At 50.0% G+C, this 20192-nt stretch overlaps 1 protein-coding gene across 1 annotated transcript in view; it reads left to right on the top strand.

The window, feature by feature from the left end:
• Positions 1-8435, top strand: part of LOC146041909 (ephrin type-B receptor 2-like) — a 121676-nt gene extending 113241 nt beyond the window's left edge. The window contains exon 4 of the mRNA XM_083161767.1: positions 8413-8435. Coding sequence (XP_083017893.1) covers positions 8413-8420 — 8 coding nt within the window. The 3' untranslated portion in view covers positions 8421-8435. The remainder of the gene's footprint in view (positions 1-8412) is intronic.
• Positions 8436-20192: the final 11757 nt, after the last annotated feature.

Here is a 20192-nt window from a genome sequence, read left to right as displayed (position 1 = left end):
TATCCCGGTGTAATCGCTGCGGCTCAGCTACACGTGTTCTGCCAGTCAGTGATTATCAGTAATATCTCCCGTACAAGGGAAAGGCTCAGGTGTAACCGTCATCTCCCCTATATTATATTATATCCCGGTGTAATCACTGCGGCTCTGCTGCACGCGTTCCGCCAGTCAGTGATTATCAGTAATATCTCCCATACGAGGGAAAGGCTCAGGTGTACCCGTCATCTCCCCTATATTATATTATATCCCGGTGTAATCACTGCGGCTCAACTACACGCGTTCCACCAGTCAGTGATTATCAGTAATATCTCCTGTATGAGGGAAAGGCTCCGGTGTAACCGTCATCTCCCCTATATTATATTATATCCCGGTGTAATCGCTGCGGCTCAGCTACATGCGTTCCGCCAGTCAGTGATTATCAGTAATATCTCCTGTATGAGGGAAAGGCTCCGGTGTAACCGTCATCTCCCCTATATTATATTATATCCCGGTGTACTCACTGCGGCTCAGCTACACGCGTTCCGCCAGTCAGTGATTATCAGTAATTTCACCTGTATGAGGGAAAGGCTCAGGTGTAACCGTCATCTCCCCTATATTATATTGTATCCATGTAACCGTCATCTCCCCTATATTATATTGTATCCATGTAATCGCTGTGGCTCAGCTACACGCGTTCCGCCAGTCAGTGATTATCACTCCTATCACCTGTACGAGGGAAAGCCTCATGTGGAACCGTCATCTCCCCTATATTATATTATATCCCAGTGTAATCACTGCGGCTCAGCTACACGCGTTCCGCCAGTCATTGATTATCCGTAATATCTCCCGTACGAGGGAAAGGCTCATGTGTAACCCTCATCTCCCCTATATTATATTATATCCCGTGTAACCGTCATCTCCCCTATATTATATTGTATCCATGTAATCGCTGTGGCTCAGCTACACGCGTTCTGCCAGTCAGTGATTATCACTCCTATCACCTGTACGAGGGAAAGCCTCATGTGGAACCGTCATCTCCCCTATATTATATTATATCCCAGTGTAATCGCTGTGGCTCAGCTACACGCGTTCCGCCAGTCATTGATTATCCGTAATATCTCCCGTACGAGGGAAAGGCTCATGTGTAACCCTCATCTCCCCTATATTATATTATATCCCGTGTAACCGTCATCTCCCCTATATTTTATCCATGTAATCCCTGCGGCAAAGCTACACGCGTTCCGCCAGTCAGTGATTATCAGTAATATCACCTGTACGAGGGAAAGGCTCTGGTGTAACCGTCATCTCTTCTATATTATATTATATCCCGGTGTAATCACTGCGGCTCAACTACACGCGTTCCGCCAGTCAGTGATTATCAGTAATATCACCTGTATGAGGGAAAGGCTCATGTGTAACCGTCATCTCCCCTATATTATATTATATCCATGTAATCACTGCGGCTCACCTACACGCGTTCCGCCAGTCAGTGATTATCAGTAATATCTCCCATACGAGGGAAAGGCTCAGGTGTACCCGTCATCTCCCCTATATTATATTATATCCCGGTGTAATCACTGCGGCTCAACTACACGCGTTCCACCAGTCAGTGATTATCAGTAATATCTCCTGTATGAGGGAAAGGCTCCGGTGTAACCGTCATCTCCCCTATATTATATTATATCCCGGTGTAATCGCTGCGGCTCAGCTACATGCGTTCCGCCAGTCAGTGATTATCAGTAATATCTCCTGTATGAGGGAAAGGCTCCGGTGTAACCGTCATCTCCCCTATATTATATTATATCCCGGTGTACTCACTGCGGCTCAGCTACACGCGTTCCGCCAGTCAGTGATTATCAGTAATATCACCTGTATGAGGGAAAGGCTCAGGTGTAACCGTCATCTCCCCTATATTATATTGTATCCATGTAACCGTCATCTCCCCTATATTATATTGTATCCATGTAATCGCTGTGGCTCAGCTACACGCGTTCCGCCAGTCAGTGATTATCACTCCTATCACCTGTACGAGGGAAAGCCTCATGTGGAACCGTCATCTCCCCTATATTATATTATATCCCAGTGTAATCACTGCGGCTCAGCTACACGCGTTCCGCCAGTCATTGATTATCCGTAATATCTCCCGTACGAGGGAAAGGCTCATGTGTAACCCTCATCTCCCCTATATTATATTATATCCCGTGTAACCGTCATCTCCCCTATATTATATTGTATCCATGTAATCGCTGTGGCTCAGCTACACGCGTTCTGCCAGTCAGTGATTATCACTCCTATCACCTGTACGAGGGAAAGCCTCATGTGGAACCGTCATCTCCCCTATATTATATTATATCCCAGTGTAATCGCTGTGGCTCAGCTACACGCGTTCCGCCAGTCATTGATTATCCGTAATATCTCCCGTACGAGGGAAAGGCTCATGTGTAACCCTCATCTCCCCTATATTATATTATATCCCGTGTAACCGTCATCTCCCCTATATTTTATCCATGTAATCCCTGCGGCAAAGCTACACGCGTTCCGCCAGTCAGTGATTATCAGTAATATCACCTGTACGAGGGAAAGGCTCTGGTGTAACCGTCATCTCTTCTATATTATATTATATCCCGGTGTAATCACTGCGGCTCAACTACACGCGTTCCGCCAGTCAGTGATTATCAGTAATATCACCTGTATGAGGGAAAGGCTCATGTGTAACCGTCATCTCCCCTATATTATATTATATCCATGTAATCACTGCGGCTCACCTACACGCGTTCCGCCAGTCAGTGATTATCAGTAATATCACCTGTACGAGGGAAAGGCTCAGGTGTAACCGTCATCTCCCCTATATTATATTATATCCCGGGGTAATCACTGCGGCTCGCCTTCACGCGTTCCGCCAGTCAGTGATTTCTCCTATCACCTGTACGAGGGAAAGGCTCACGTGGAACCGTCATCTCCCCTATATTATATCCAGGTGTAATCACTGTGGTCCAGCTACGGTACAACTCGCCACCCACCCCCGGGCACCAAACTCGCCACACATCCCCTCACAGATGAGAATGTTAGCGGTATAATGTGCGCTGCTTGGCGTGTAGTATAAAGCTGAGCACACAGTTACCTCTGGGAATGTGTGCTGCATAATATGTGTTGCGTGGCGTGTAGGATGAGGCTGAGCACATGGTTACCTGTGAGAGTGTGCGCGGTATAATGTGCGCTGCTTGGCGTGTAGGATGAAGCTGAGCACACGGTTACCTGTGAGAGTGTGCGCGGTATAATGTGCGCTGCTTGGCGTGTAGGATGAGGCTGAGCACATGGTTACCTGTGAGAGTGTGCGTGGTATAATGTGCGCTGCTTGGCGTGTAGGATGAGGCTGAGCACATGGTTACCTGTGAGTGTGCGCGGTATAATGTGCGCTGCTTGGTGTGTAGGATGAGGCTGAGTAAATGGTTACCTGTGAGAATGTGCGCGGTATAATGTGCGCTGCTTGGCGTGTAGGATGAGGTTGAGCACATGGTTACCTGTGAGAGTGTGCGCGGTATAATGTGCGCTGCTTGGCGTGTAGGATGAGGTTGAGCACATGGTTACCTGTGAGAGTGTGCGCGGTATAATGTGCGCTGCTTGGCGTGTAGGATGAGGTTGAGCACATGGTTACCTGTGAGAATGTGCGCGGTATAATGTGCGCTGCTTGGCGTGTAGGATGAGGCTGAGCACATGGTTACCTGTGAGTGTGCGCGGTATAATGTGCGCTGCTTGGTGTGTAGGATGAGGCTGAGTAAATGGTTACCTGTGAGAATGTGCGCGGTATAATGTGCGCTGCTTGGCGTGTAGGATGAGGTTGAGCACATGGTTACCTGTGAGAGTGTGCGCGGTATAATGTGCGCTGCTTGGCGTGTAGGATGAGGTTGAGCACATGGTTACCTGTGAGAGTGTGCGCGGTATAATGTGCGCTGCTTGGCGTGTAGGATGAGGCTGAGCACATGGTTACCTCTGAGAATGTGCGCGGTATAATGTGCGCTGCTTGGCGTGTAGGATGAGGCTGAGCACATGGTTACCTGTGAGAGTGTGCGCGGTATAATGTGCGCTGCTTGGCTTGTAGGATGAGGCTGAGCACACGGTTACCTGTGAGAATGTGCGTGGTATAATGTGCGCTGCTTGGCGTGTAGGATGAGGCTGAGCACATGGTTACCTGTGAGTGTGCGCGGTATAATGTGCGCTGCTTGGCGTGTAGGATGAGGTTGAGCACATGGTTACCTGTGAGAGTGTGCGCGGTATAATGTGCGCTGCTTGGTGTGTAGGATGAGGCTGAGCACATGGATTCCTCTGAGAATGTGCGCAGTATAATGTGTGCTGCTTGGTGTGTAGGATGAGGTTGAGCACATGGTTACCTGTGAGAATGTGCGCGGTATAATGTGCGCTGCTTGGCGTGTAGGATGAGGTTGAGCACATGGTTACCTGTGAGAATGTGTGCGGTATAATGTGCGCTGCTTGGCGTGTAGGATGAGGTTGAGCACATGGTTACCTGTGAGAATGTGCGTGGTATAATGTGCGCTGCTTGGCGTGTAGGATGAGGCTGAGCACATGGTTACCTGTGAGAATGTGCGCGGTATAATGTGCGCTGCTTGGCGTGTAGGATGAGGTTGAGCACGCGGTTACCTGTGAGAATGTGCGCTGCTTGGCGTGTAGGATGAGGTTGAGCACGCGGTTACCTGTGAGAATGTGCGCGGTATAATGTGCACTGCTTGGCGTGTAGGATGAAGCTGAGCACATGGTTACCTGTGAGAATGTGCGCGGTATAATGTGCGCTGCTTGGCGTGTAGGATGAGGCTGAGCACATGGTTACCTGTGAGAATGTGCGCGGTATAATGTGCGCTGCTTGGCGTGTAGGATGAGGTTGAGCACGCGGTTACCTGTGAGAATGTGCGCTGCTTGGCGTGTAGGATGAGGTTGAGCACGCGGTTACCTGTGAGAATGTGCGCGGTATAATGTGCACTGCTTGGCGTGTAGGATGAAGCTGAGCACATGGTTACCTGTGAGAATGTGCGCAGTATAATGTGTGCTGCTTGGTGTGTAGGATGAGGTTGAGCACATGGTTACCTGTGAGAGTGTGCGCGGTATAATGTGCGCTGCTTGGCGTGTAGGATGAAGCTGAGCACACGGTTACCTGTGAGAGTGTGCGCGGTATAATGTGCGCTGCTTGGCTTGTAGGATGAGGCTGAGCACACGGTTACCTGTGAGAGTGTGCGCGGTATAATGTGCGCTGCTTGGCTTGTAGGATGAGGCTGAGCACGCGGTTACCTGTGAGAGTGTGCGCGGTATAATGTGCACTGCTTGGCGTGTAGGATGAAGCTGAGCACATGGTTACCTGTGAGAATGTGCGCGGTATAATGTGCGCTGCTTGGCGTGTAGGATGAGGCTGAGCACATGGTTACCTGTGAGAATGTGCGCAGTATAATGTGCGCTGCTTGGTGTGTAGGATGAGGTTGAGCACATGGTTACCTGTGAGAATGTGCGCGGTATAATGTGCGCTGCTTGGCGTGTAGGATGAGGTTGAGCACGCGGTTACCTGTGAGAATGTGCGCTGCTTGGCGTGTAGGATGAGGTTGAGCATGCGGTTACCTGTGAGAATGTGCGCGGTATAATGTGCACTGCTTGGCGTGTAGGATGAAGCTGAGCACATGGTTACCTGTGAGAATGTGCGCAGTATAATGTGTGCTGCTTGGTGTGTAGGATGAGGTTGAGCACATGGTTACCTGTGAGAGTGTGCGCGGTATAATGTGCGCTGCTTGGCGTGTAGGATGAAGCTGAGCACACGGTTACCTGTGAGAGTGTGCGCGGTATAATGTGCGCTGCTTGGCTTGTAGGATGAGGCTGAGCACACGGTTACCTGTGAGAGTGTGCGCGGTATAATGTGCGCTGCTTGGCTTGTAGGATGAGGCTGAGCACGCGGTTACCTGTGAGAGTGTGCGCGGTATAATGTGCACTGCTTGGCGTGTAGGATGAAGCTGAGCACATGGTTACCTGTGAGAATGTGCGCGGTATAATGTGCGCTGCTTGGCGTGTAGGATGAGGCTGAGCACATGGTTACCTGTGAGAATGTGCGCAGTATAATGTGCGCTGCTTGGTGTGTAGGATGAGGTTGAGCACATGGTTACCTGTGAGAATGTGCGCGGTATAATGTGCGCTGCTTGGCGTGTAGGATGAGGTTGAGCACATGGTTACCTGTGAGAATGTGCGCGGTATAATGTGCGCTGCTTGGCGTGTAGGATGAGGCTGAGCACACGGTTACCTGTGAGAGTGTGCGTGGTATAATGTGCGCTGCTTGGCGTGTAGGATGAGGCTGAGCACATGGTTACCTGTGAGAGTGTGCGCGGTATAATGTGCGCTGCTTGGCGTGTAGGATGAGGCTGAGCACGCGGTTACCTGTGAGAATGTGCGCTGCTTGGCGTGTAGGATGAGGTTGAGCACGCGGTTACCTGTGAGAATGTGCGCGGTATAATGTGCACTGCTTGGCGTGTAGGATGAAGCTGAGCACATGGTTACCTGTGAGAATGTGCGCGGTATAATGTGCGCTGCTTGGCGTGTAGGATGAGGCTGAGCACATGGTTACCTGTGAGAGTGCGCGGTATAATGTGCGCTGCTTGGCGTGTAGGATGAGGCTGAGCACATGGTTACCTGTGAGAGTGTGCGCAGTATAATGTGCGCTGCTTGGCGTGTAGGATGAGGCTGAGCACATGGTTACCTGTGAGAATGTGCGCGGTATAATGTGCGCTGCTTGGCGTGTAGGATGAGGCTGAGCACATGGTTACCTGTGAGTGTGCGCGGTATAATGTGCGCTGCTTGGCGTGTAGGATGAGGCTGAGCACATGGTTACCTGTGAGAGTGTGCGCGGTATAATGTGCGCTGCTTGGCGTGTAGGATGAGGCTGAGCACATGGTTACCTGTGAGAGTGTGCGCGGTATAATGTGCGCTGCTTGGCGTGTAGGATGAGGCTGAGCACATGGTTACCTGTGAGAATGTGCGCGGTATAATGTGCGCTGCTTGGCGTGTAGGATGAGGCTGAGCACATGGTTACCTGTGAGAATGTGCGCGGTATAATGTGCGCTGCTTGGCGTGTAGGATGAGGCTGAGCACACGGTTACCTATGAGAATGTGCGCGGTATAATGTGCGCTGCTTGGCGTGTAGGATGAGGCTGAGCACATGGTTACCTGTGAGAGTGTGCGCGGTATAATGTGCGCTGCTTGGCGTGTAGGATGAGGCTGAGCACACGGTTACCTGTGAGAATGTGCGCGGTATAATGTGCGCTGCTTGGCGTGTAGGATGAGGCTGAGCACACGGTTACCTGTGAGAATGTGCGCGGTATAATGTGCGCTGCTTGGCGTGTAGGATGAGGCTGAGCACATGGTTACCTGTGAGAATGTGCACGGTATAATGTGCGCTGCTTGGCGTGTAGGATGAGGCTGAGCACATGGTTACCTGTGAGAATGTGCGCGGTATAATGTGCGCTGCTTGGCGTGTAGGATGAAGCTGAGCACATGGTTACCTGTGAGAATGTGCGCGGTATAATGTGCGCTGCTTGGCGTGTAGGATGAGGCTGAGCACATGGTTACCTGTGAGAGTGTGCGCGGTATAATGTGCGCTGCTTGGCGTGTAGGATGAGGCTTTGTCAGAGCTTTGGAAGTCTCCAACCTTCTCTAATTAAAGACAATTACTGCTTTCAGCCGCTTTTCACAGCTCAGCCGCGCTGTTTGCAAACACACAGCTGCTACCACTTCCCTGTGTCTCCCTCCCTCCTGTCACACGTCTCTCACTCTCGACGCGCTTATATGATACATGTGTGCACTGCTCAGAATCTTTGTCACGTGTGTTCGGGTGTGGTTTTCTACATGCTACAACAACCATTAACACTGTATGTTACACATGTGCACTGTTACACTGCACACTGTATACTACACATATGTACTGTTACACAGCACAGCCTCACACTGTATGTTACACATATGTGCTGTTGCACGGGTGTGGTATATGGTCCCGACAGTCGGCATCCCGACAGTCATTAGCCCGATGTCAGGATCCCAACTGGCCGGACTCAGACAGTGGGGCAAGCGCAACAAAGCTGCGATCGCCACCTATTCTCTTCTCCCTTTATGGGGGTCGTGGACCCCCACGAGGGAGACTAGCCGGTGGCCATCGGGACCCAGAATGTCGGGGTTTTGACTGTCGGGTTCCTGGTGTTGGGAAACCCCTGTTACACTGCATACCCCACACAGTGAGTGCTAGGCTGATATAGCCAAGGCTGATCAGATTCTAAGCGATCAGTTCAAAGTGATATTACAATAGTTATATCGAAGCTGGAGTTATACAGGAGTTAATACTACTTATACTCATACCTGGAAGGGACTCTGATATGACTCTTCAATTCTTATCATCCACAGGTAATTGACTACAACACCCAACAAACCCTATTGCTTTGAATTTGTATATCCCAGCTTTGAAATTTATTGGTAATTGACTACAGCATATTTCCCCTTCTTATTTTAAACTTTGAATTAAGGCAGGAAATCACTGATTCTGTATTGCATAGACTGCCCTCTCACCATTTGCTTACTTAATTGGTGACCTTTTGTTGTTGGAGGAAGACTAGTGGGGGTGGGGTGATTTTTGTGTGGACACCTGATAGCAGCCCTACTTATAGTGAGTGCTAGGCTGATATAGCCAAGGCTGATCAGATTCTAAGTGATATTACAATAGTTATATCGAAGCTGGAGTTATACAGGAGTTAAACAGAAGGGAAACATCAGACGAACAATGGAGACTATCCTGTCAGCTAACTCTTCTGCTAAGGACCGCATTCATCTACCTACTTGCTCTGTATACCCTTCTGACTATATCATCCACTCGCGCGTCTGGACCACCTTGCTCCATTATTGCTACAAAGATCATCTGCTGCTCCCTGAAACATGTGAAATATAATTTTATTGACCTTACCACTGTCTTAATACTGCCTTGTATGCCACTGTAGTATTCTCTTAAATTTTATTCCTGTTATCCCGCACCGCGTGTTGCGCCTCTGCTGTGCATAGCCTGACAGCAGCGACCTACACTGTGTGCTCCATGTCCGTGTCCCCCATCAGGATACATCTAGCATATATCTGTACGTGTCCTATATCTGTACTGTTTTACCTGTCTACCCATCTGGCTGGTGCAATCACCATGTGGCGCCGCTGAATGGCTGCCTTGGTGCTGCATAGCTCAGTAAATATATGTTCCCCCATGTCCATGTTCCCCATCAGGATACATCTAGTATATATATATATATATATATATATATATATATATATATATATCAGTACTGTTACTGGCTACCTATCTGGCTGGTGCAATCACCACGTGGCGCCGCTGAATGGCTGCCTGGGTGCTGCATAGCTCAGTAAATATATGTTCCCTGTCCCCCTGTTCCCCATCAGGATACATCTAGTATATATATATATATATATCAGTACTGTTACTGGCTACCTATCTGGCTGGTGCAATCACCATGTGGCGCCGCTGCCTGGGTGCTGCATAGCTCAGTAAATATATGTTCCCGTGTTCGTGTCGCTCAATTGAGTACATCTAGTATATATCTGTATGTGTCCTATATCTGTACTGTCTTACCTATCTACCCTTCTGGCTGGTGCAATCACCATGTGGCGCCGACGAATGGCTGCCTGGGTGCTGTACAGCTCAGTAAATATGTTGTCCATGTCCCTCATTAAAATGCATCTAGTGCATATCTGTATGTGTGATGTATATCTGTACTGCCATTGTTGCCCGTTTTGACAACCCTTTGTATTACAGTATGTGCATTATTTTTAATGTCTGTAAAGCGCCTTGAGTCCTGTTGGAGAAAGTGCGCTATATAAATAAAACTTACTTACTTACAGTGTATGTTACAAAGAATTGACCTGGCTAAAGTGAGGAAAACCTATTTGTTATAGCCCAGACTACCCCCCAGCACCGCATTCTATGCTATACCTTAGGCTGACCCCAGCCTCCCTCAGCACCGCACTCTATGGTATACCTCAGGCTACCCCCAGCTACCACCCGAAATCTATGCTATACCTCAGACTGCCCCCAGCACTGCGCTATATGCTATACCTCAGATTATTACCCCCAGCTACCGCACTCCATGTTATATCTCAGGCTACGCACGCTACCGCACTCCATGTTATACCTCAGGCTACGCCAGCTACCGCACTCCATGTTATACCTCAGGCTACGCCAGCTACCGCACTCCATGTTATACCTCAGGCTACGCCAGCTACCGCACTCCATGTTATACCTCAGGCTACGCCAGCTACTGCACTCTATGCTACAGTTCAGGCTACACCAGCTACCACACTCTATGCTATACCTCTGGCTACTCCCCGCTACTGAACTCTGTTATACCTCAGACTACCCCCAGCACCAATCTCTATGCTATACCCCAGGCTACCCCCAGCTACCGCACTCTATGCTATACCACAGGCTACTCCAGCTACCGCACTCTATGCTATACCACAGGCTACTCCAGCTACCGCACTCTATGCTATACCTCAGGCTACTCCAGCTACCACACTCTATGCTATACCACAGGCTACTCCAGCTACCGCACTCTATGCTATACCTCAGGCTACCCCCAGTGCCACCCTCTTTTATACCTCAGGCTGCCCCCAGCTACCGCACTCTATGCTATACCCCAGGCTACCCCAGTTACCGCACTCCATGTTAAACCTCAGACTACCCCCAGCCGGACACTTCATGTTATACCTCAGGCTGCCCCCAGCTACCGCACTCTATGCTATACCCCAGGCTACCCCCAGCTACCGCACTCTATGCTATACCCCAGGCCTCCCATAGAAGTAATTGAGGTAAGCGTTGCAGCTTGGTACTGGGTCCTCACAGACTGTTCCCTCCTGCCATTGTGTACAGCACTGTTATAACGTGTCCCCAATACTGTCCTGTGTAGTATTTGGCAATACGTTGCCCCCAGACCTTCTCTTATTTCCAAGGAAACAGATTTTGCTGTCTGGAGTCTCGCCTCTAACCCGCTTTTGTGCCAACAGTACGGCTGCCAGGTGTGCTGGCCGCCCGCCCTCATGGTAACATGCCAAGCGCCACACACTGGGGGAATTCCAGGTCACATCCAGTGTGAGTGTCACGGATGCTGCTGTGTGTGACTGACATGTGCATATGGTCATATGTGCACTCACGTTACATACGTGTGATATGCACTAAGATGACTGGCACTGTCCTGGGTGTGATGCCCGCTGCATGGTAGGCATTGCCAGCCATCAGGGTATCAGCTAGCACTATTGCAGATGGTCTCCCTACAGCATTGGCAGTAATCACCTACTCAAAGCGATGGGTAGTGATCGTCCTGTGCCCTGGACCTGATTATCTCATCTTTATGTGGTGTTTGGGCTTGGCTGGGGGGGTCCTGTGCCCTGAACCTGGCAACGTCACCCACTCAAAGCGATGGGTAGCGATTATCCTGTGCCCTGGACCTGATTATCTCATCTTTATGTGGTGGATGGGTCAGGCTGGCCTGTGGGGGGGTCCTGTGTCCTGGACCTGCGTCTGATGATGTCATCAGTATGTGGTGATCGAACTGGCCTGAGGGGGTGGGGGGGTCCTGTGCCCTTGACATGAACCTGATAATGTCACCTGTATGGGGTGGTTGGGTCGGGCTGGGCTGGGGGGGTCCTGTGCCCTGAACCTGATGATGTCATCTTTGTGTGGTGGTTGGGCTGGCCTGGGAGGGTCCTGTGCCCTGAACCCGATGATGTCATCTTTGTGTGGTGGTTGGGTTGGGCTGGCCTGTGGGGTCCTGTGCTCTGGTAGACTGGTAGAGTGTTCAGGATATGAACCCGATGATGTCATCTGTATGTGGAGGATATGTCAGGCTGGCCTGTGGGGTCCTGTGCTCTGAACCTAATGATGTCATCTTTGTGTGGTGGTTGGGCTCGCCTGGGGGTCCTGTGTCCTGGACGTGAACTTGATGATGTCATCTGCATGTGGTGGTTGGGTCAGGCTGGCCTTGGGGTGGTCCTGTGCCCTTGACATGAACCTGATGATGTCATCTGTATGTGGTGGTCGGGCTGGCTGGCCTTGGGGGGGTCCTGTGCCCTTGACATGAACCTGATAATGTTACCTGTATGTGGTGGTTGGATCGTGCTGGCCTGGCGGGTCATAATGTTATCTGTATGTGGTGGTTGGATCGTGCTGGCCTGGCGGGTCATAATGTTATCTGTATGTGGTGGTTGGGTCGTGCTGGCCTGGCGATAATGTCACCTGTATGTGGTGGTCGGATCGTGCTGGCCTGGCGGGTCATAATGTCACCTGTATGTGGTGGTTGGATCGTGCTGGCCTGGCGGGTCCTGTACCCTGGACAGAGCCTGACAAAGAACCTGATAAATCTGTATGTGGTGGTTGGGTCGTGCTGGTCTGGGGGGTTGTGTTCTAGACATGAATCTGGTGATGTCACCTGTATGTGGTGGTTGGGCTGGCCTGGGGGTCCTGTGACCTGGACATAAACCTGATGATATCATCTGGATTTGGTGGGTGTGCCTATACTTTTGGCCAAATTCTGCAAAGAACCTCAGTTGTACTCGATTTATTAGTAATGTTCCCAGTATGGGTAGAACGATAAGTCTCAGCATGGTTGCAGCTCTCATTATGTTCCGAGGTAGGGTGTGCAGCCCACCCCATTAAATATAAAATATCTCAGGAGTAAGCTTATTTTTGCAGTAACGGGGGCAGCGTGGGTATAGGTAGAGCCGCAGATGCTGAGATAAAGGTTATCTGCCAGGCACCGGCGCGAGGGGCGGGACCCTGCCTATATGGCCTCAGCATCCGGTGTAATTGGAATTCTCACGAGGTGACACTAATTATTGCAGCAGAAGTTTCTGTGGAGATGTCATTCTCCATCTTTCCTCTCTCCCGTCGGCATCAGGAAATGTTTGGAAAAGCAAAACGCCAAGAAAAACCTTGTGGGATTGGCCTTAGTGGGATTATGAAGTAATTGTCCCCTAACCATCACTCTTTGCTTAATGACCTGCAATTAGGGCGATTTAAGGGTCCACTTCCTAGGCTGGCCTCCTGCACTCCGACGCATAACCAGTTTGGTTACATTGACGTGCATAGGGTTAACAGACATCACTGTGCACATTTTGGGATTTTGGAATGTTCTTGAAATCCAACACCTTCTGTTGCCCCCCTCCCCCTCCATCATCTGCACAAATCTCTTCCATACTATCCAGAAAACACTGATGTGTGGTGGTGATCCTGGTGGTACTTGTACAGGGGATCCCAATGTACCCCAATGTGTGGCCCATACAGTTCACTGCAACAGGTCATATGCAGCGAGGATTGCAGGTCTGGGGAGATGCTGGCTCGTCGTATATAGGGGTGACGCTACTTCTTATAGGCAGCTTATAATAATGTATCATACATGATAGCGCTACACTGTACCCCCCACCCCATATCTCACATCGGGACAGGAATCTTTTATGCACATATATATATAATATGTCTAGTGTTAGTGTGTAACCAAAATACTGCCATCTGCTGGCAGCGAGTAAAACTACATCTCTTTCACACATACAGAAACTCAGAGACAAAAACACAGGACGGGACATATTAAAATACATCGCCACCCCTTGCCGCTCCACTGCAGCGATGCTAGCGCATATGTACTAACATATGCGACTAGCATCGTAATGCAATGATGGAGGCCCCAGCGATACCCAAAGTTGGCAATTCCCTGCCCAGCGAAGATGCATTTAAAAATGCAGTAAAACCCCCGAAACAGGGGTTTTACCGCATTTTTAGTTTACATGCCGCCCAGACAGACAGACCCACAGAGGCCGTCGCACCTGCAGACCCACAGAGGCCGTCGCACCTGCAGACCCACAGAGGCCGTCGCACCTGCAGACCCACAGAGGCTGTCGCACCTGCAGACCCACAGAGGCCGTCGCACCTGCAGACCCACAGAGGCCGTCGCACCTGCAGACCCACAGAGGCCGTCGCACCTGCAGACCCACAGAGGCCGTCGCACCTGCAGACCCACAGAGGCCGTCGCACCTGCAGACCCACAGAGGCCGTCGCACCTGCAGACCCACAGAGGCCGTCGCACCTGCAGACCCACAGAGGCCGTCGCACCTGCAGACCCACAGAGGCCGTCGCACCTGCAGACCCACAGAGGCCGTCGCACCTGCAGACCCACAGAGGCCGTCGCACCTGCAGACCCACAGAGGCCGTCGCACCTGCAGACCCACAGAGGCCGTCGCACCTGCAGACCCACAGAGGCCGTCGCACCTGCAGACCCACAGAGGCCGTCGCACCTGCAGACCCACAGAGGCCGTCGCACCTGCAGACCCACAGAGGCCGTCGCACCTGCAGACCCACAGAGGCCGTCGCACCTGCAGTCCCACAGAGGCCGTCGCACCTGCAGACCCACAGAGGCCGTCGCACCTGCAGACCCACAGAGGCCGTCACACCGGCAGACACACCTACAGACACACACAAGCAGAAAAGCAGAGACACGCAGAGGCCGTCACGCCTACAGAGACACGCAGAGGCCGTCACGCCTACAGAGACACGCAGGGGTCGTCACGCCTACAGAGACACGCAGGGGTCGTCACGCCTACAGAGACACGCAGGGGCCGTCACGCCTACAGAGACACGCAGAGGCAATTACAAGGTAGCAGATTAGCTATTGAAGCATAGCAAGTATTATATAAATACATAAAGGTGCCATCACATTAAGTTATATGTATGTATTTGGAAAGACAAAACCTTAGTACCCAGGGGAAAACCACACAGGCACGGGGAGTACATACAAACTTCATAGTTAGGGTCATGGTGGAAATCGTACACATGACCTCAGCGTTGTAAGGCAGCAAATCTGTCCTTGTGTTTCCCTCCTATGTCCCTATAGATTGAAAGCTTGCAGCAGGGCCCTCCTACCTCCAAGTCTGTCTGTTATTACCCAGTTTGTCTTATCATTGTCTACAACGGAATCTGCTGCGCTATATAAGACACTGTAACGGAATCTGCTGCGCTATATAAGACACTGTAACGGAATCTGCTGCGCTATATAAGACACTGTAACGAAACCTGCTGCGCTATATAAGACACTGTAACGGAATCTGCTGCGCTATATAAGACACTGTAACGGAATCTGCTGCGCTATATATAAGACACTGTAACGGAATCTGCTGCGCTATATAAGACACTGTAACGGAATCTGCTGCGCTATATAAGACGCTGTAACGGAATCTGCTGCGCTATATAAGACGCTGTAACGGAATCTGCTGCGCTATATAAGACGCTGTAACGGAATCTGCTGCGCTATATAAGACACTGTAACGGAATCTGCTGCGTTATATAAGAACTGTAACGGAATCTGCTGCGCTATATAAGACGCTGTAACGGAATCTGCTGCGCTATATAAGACACTGTATCGGAATCTGCTGCGCTATATAAGACACTGTAACGGAATCTGCTGCGCTATATAAGACACTGTAACGGAATCTGCTGCGCTATATAAGACGCTGTAACGGAATCTGCTGCGATATATAAGACACTGTAACGGAATCTGCAGCGCTATATAAGACGCTGTAACGGAATCTGCCGCTATATAAGACACTGTAACGGAATCTGCTGCGCTATATAAGACAGTGTAACTGAACCTGCTGCGCTATATAAGACACTGTAACGGAATCTGCTGCGCTATATAAGACGCTGTAACGGAATCTGCTGCGCTATATAAGACACTGTAACGGAATCTGCTGCGCTATATAAGACGCTGTAACAGAATCTGCTGCGCTATATAAGACGCTGTAACGGAATCTGCTGCGCTATATAAGACACTGTAACGGAATCTGCTGCGCTATATAAGACACTAACGGAATCTGCTGCGCTATATAAGACACTGTAACGGAATCTGCTGCGCTATATAAGACACTGTAACAGAATCTGCTGCACTATATAAGACACTGTAACGGAATCTGCTGCGCTATATAAGACACTGTAACGGAATCTGCTGCGCTATATAAGACACTGTAACGGAATCTGCTGCGCTATATAAGACACTGTAACGGAATCTGCTGCGCTATATAAGACACTGTAACGGAATCTGCTGCGCTATTTAAGACACTGTAAATAAATAATATATAAATAAATGCTAACCATTACACCATGTGCTGACATGACTTATATAGATCATTTCTTTATAATATATGCCTGACATAGAGTCTCTCACCCAATGCACTGTGGGTAATGACGTCTGTGTCTCACCCGATGCACTGCGGGTAATAACTTCTGCCTCTCATTTAATGCACCATGGGCAATTACATCTGTCTCAGTATTGACACTGATCTGTGGTTAATGTGATCTGAGGTGCGGTCCTGTGCGCATGGGAGGGAATCTGGAGGACGGACCCCCTCCTGGTGGTGAGGAAGGGGGTTGCATGCGATGCATCACATGTGAAAGGGCCACAACCGATGGCCAGTGTGATACATCTCAGTAGTGTATGGCCAGCTCGTGTTACCTCTATTCAGAGAAATACAGCAGGCGCACAGAACCGCTGTGATAATCCAGAGAGGCCGTGTTTCACCAAAAATTGCAGCCCATAGCAGAATCAGAATCAACTTTATTGGCCATATATACTCGCGTATACTAGGAATTTTTTGCACATCCCATTGCAGCTACAAGCAGGGAACACAAGGGGAGGCGTGTGACATATAAAGACATTTCAGCTTTTTTGCATACATACAGTGGATATTTTACGTATTCAGTGGTGAGCATGGTAGGACAATGTCCTAAGGTGCGTACACACGGGGGGAGATATATTGCTAGCAATATATTGCTGAGCAATATATTGCTCAGTGTCTCCTTTTCAACAAGCGACCAGAGATGGTCGCTGTTGAAAACGAACCTCTGCTGGGGGAGCCGCAGAGGTAATTAGCTGGTCGCAGGGGCAAGCTCCTGCGACCAGCGATTACAATGGGGCAGAAAACGGGAGCGCGCACCCGGCGATTTATCGCCAGGGCACACTCCCAATCACTGGCAATATGGTCGCCTGCGACCATATTCCCAGCGATTATAGCCCCTATCTCCCCCGTGTGTACACAGCATTACTGCGGATAGATCATGTATATACAATTGGTGTATAGCTATCGGAAAGAAGCTACTCGCAGTTCTGGATGACTTGGCAGTGATCCAGCTTCTTTCCGATAGCGATCCACCAATTGTATATACATGATATATCCGCAGTAGGACATTGTCCTACCATGCTCACCACTGAATACGTAAAATATCCACTGAAATGTCTTTGTATGTCACACGCCTCCCCTTGTGTTCCCTGCTTGTAGCTGCAATGGAATCCGCAAACACAATATGGGTGAGGTATACTAAAGTACCAGCCAACCTGCTCCTATCTCCCATATTACTGGCTATGGGGTGTATGTGCCACACCTAGGGGAGAGATAAAGTGCAGTACCAGCCAACCTGCTCCTATCTCCCATATTACTGGCTATGGGGTATATGTGCTACACCTAGGGGAGAGATAAAGTGCAGTACCAGCCAACCTGCTCGTACAGTATCTCCCATATTACTGGCTATGGGGTGTATGTGCCACACCTAGGGGAGAGATAAAGTGCAGTACAAGCCAACCTGCTCCTATCTCCCATATTACTGGCTATGGGGTATATGTGCTACACCTAGGGGAGAGATAAAGTGCAGTACCAGCCAACCTGCTCCTATCTCCCATATTACTGGCTATGGGGTGTATGTGCCACACCTAGGGGAGAGATAAAGTGCAGTACCAGCCAACCTGCTCCTATCTCGCATATTACTGACTATGGGGTGTATGTGCCACACCTAGGGGAGAGATAAAGTGCAGTACCAGCCAACCTGCTCCTATCTCCCATATTACTGGCTATGGGGTGTATGTGCCACACCTAGGGGAGAGATAAAGTGCAGTACAAGCCAACCTGCTCCTATCTCCCATATTACTGGCTATGGGGTATATGTGCTACACCTAGGGGAGAGATAAAGTGCAGTACCAGCCAACCTGCTCGTACAGTATCTCCCATATTACTGGCTATGGGGTGTATGTGCCACACCTAGGGGAGAGATAAAGTGCAGTACCAGCCAACCTGCTCCTATCTCCCATATTACTGGCTATGGGGTGTATGTGCCACACCTAGGGGAGAGATAAAGTGCAGTACCAGCCAACCTGCTCGTACAGTATCTCCCATATTACTGGCTATGGGGTGTATGTGCCACACCTAGGGGAGAGATAAAGTGCAGTACAAGCCAACCTGCTCCTATCTCCCATATTACTGGCTATGGGGTATATGTGCTACACCTAGGGGAGAGATAAAGTGCAGTACCAGCCAACCTGCTCCTATCTCCCATATTACTGGCTATGGGGTGTATGTGCCACACCTAGGGGAGAGATAAAGTGCAGTACCAGCCAACCTGCTCCTATCTCGCATATTACTGACTATGGGGTGTATGTGCCACACCTAGGGGAGAGATAAAGTGCAGTACCAGCCAACCTGCTCCTATCTCCCATATTACTGGCTATGGGGTGTATGTGCCACACCTAGGGGAGAGATAAAGTGCAGTACAAGCCAACCTGCTCCTATCTCCCATATTACTGGCTATGGGGTATATGTGCTACACCTAGGGGAGAGATAAAGTGCAGTACCAGCCAACCTGCTCGTACAGTATCTCCCATATTACTGGCTATGGGGTGTATGTGCCACACCTAGGGGAGAGATAAAGTGCAGTACCAGCCAACCTGCTCCTATCTCCCATATTACTGGCTATGGGGTGTATGTGCCACACCTAGGGGAGAGATAAAGTGCAGTACCAGCCAACCTGCTCCTATCTCGCATATTACTGGCTATGGGGTGTATGTGCCACACCTAGGGGAGAGATAAAGTGCAGTACCAGCCAACCTGCTCCTATCTCCCATATTACTGGCTATGGGGTGTATGTGCCACACCTAGGGGAGAGATAAAGTGCAGTACAAGCCAACCTGCTCCTATCTCCCATATTACTGGCTATGGGGTATATGTGCTACACCTAGGGGAGAGATAAAGTGCAGTACCAGCCAACCTGCTCGTACAGTATCTCCCATATTACTGGCTATGGGGTGTATGTGCCACACCTAGGGGAGAGATAAAGTGCAGTACCAGCCAACCTGCTCCTATCTCCCATATTACTGGCTATGGGGTGTATGTGCCACACCTAGGGGAGAGATAAAGTGCAGTACCAGCCAACCTGCTCGTACAGTATCTCCCATATTACTGGCTATGGGGTGTATGTGCCACACCTAGGGGAGAGATAAAGTGCAGTACAAGCCAACCTGCTCCTATCTCCCATATTACTGGCTATGGGGTATATGTGCTACACCTAGGGGAGAGATAAAGTGCAGTACCAGCCAACCTGCTCCTATCTCCCATATTACTGGCTATGGGGTGTATGTGCCACACCTAGGGGAGAGATAAAGTGCAGTACCAGCCAACCTGCTCCTATCTCGCATATTACTGACTATGGGGTGTATGTGCCACACCTAGGGGAGAGATAAAGTGCAGTACCAGCCAACCTGCTCCTATCTCCCATATTACTGGCTATGGGGTGTATGTGCCACACCTAGGGGAGAGATAAAGTGCAGTACAAGCCAACCTGCTCCTATCTCCCATATTACTGGCTATGGGGTATATGTGCTACACCTAGGGGAGAGATAAAGTGCAGTACCAGCCAACCTGCTCGTACAGTATCTCCCATATTACTGGCTATGGGGTGTATGTGCCACACCTAGGGGAGAGATAAAGTGCAGTACCAGCCAACCTGCTCCTATCTCCCATATTACTGGCTATGGGGTGTATGTGCCACACCTAGGGGAGAGATAAAGTGCAGTACCAGCCAACCTGCTCCTATCTCGCATATTACTGGCTATGGGGTGTATGTGCCACACCTAGGGGAGAGATAAAGTGCAGTACCAGCCAACCTGCTCCTATCTCCCATATTACTGGCTATGGGGTGTATGTGCCACACCTAGGGGAGAGATAAAGTGCAGTACAAGCCAACCTGCTCCTATCTCCCATATTACTGGCTATGGGGTATATGTGCTACACCTAGGGGAGAGATAAAGTGCAGTACCAGCCAACCTGCT

Source organism: Crinia signifera, chromosome 19, assembly GCF_055691185.1.
Source record: "Crinia signifera chromosome 19, ASM5569118v1, whole genome shotgun sequence".
NCBI classification, from domain to species: Eukaryota; Metazoa; Chordata; class Amphibia; order Anura; family Myobatrachidae; genus Crinia; species Crinia signifera.
This window is presented reverse-complemented; position numbering and strand designations above follow the sequence as displayed.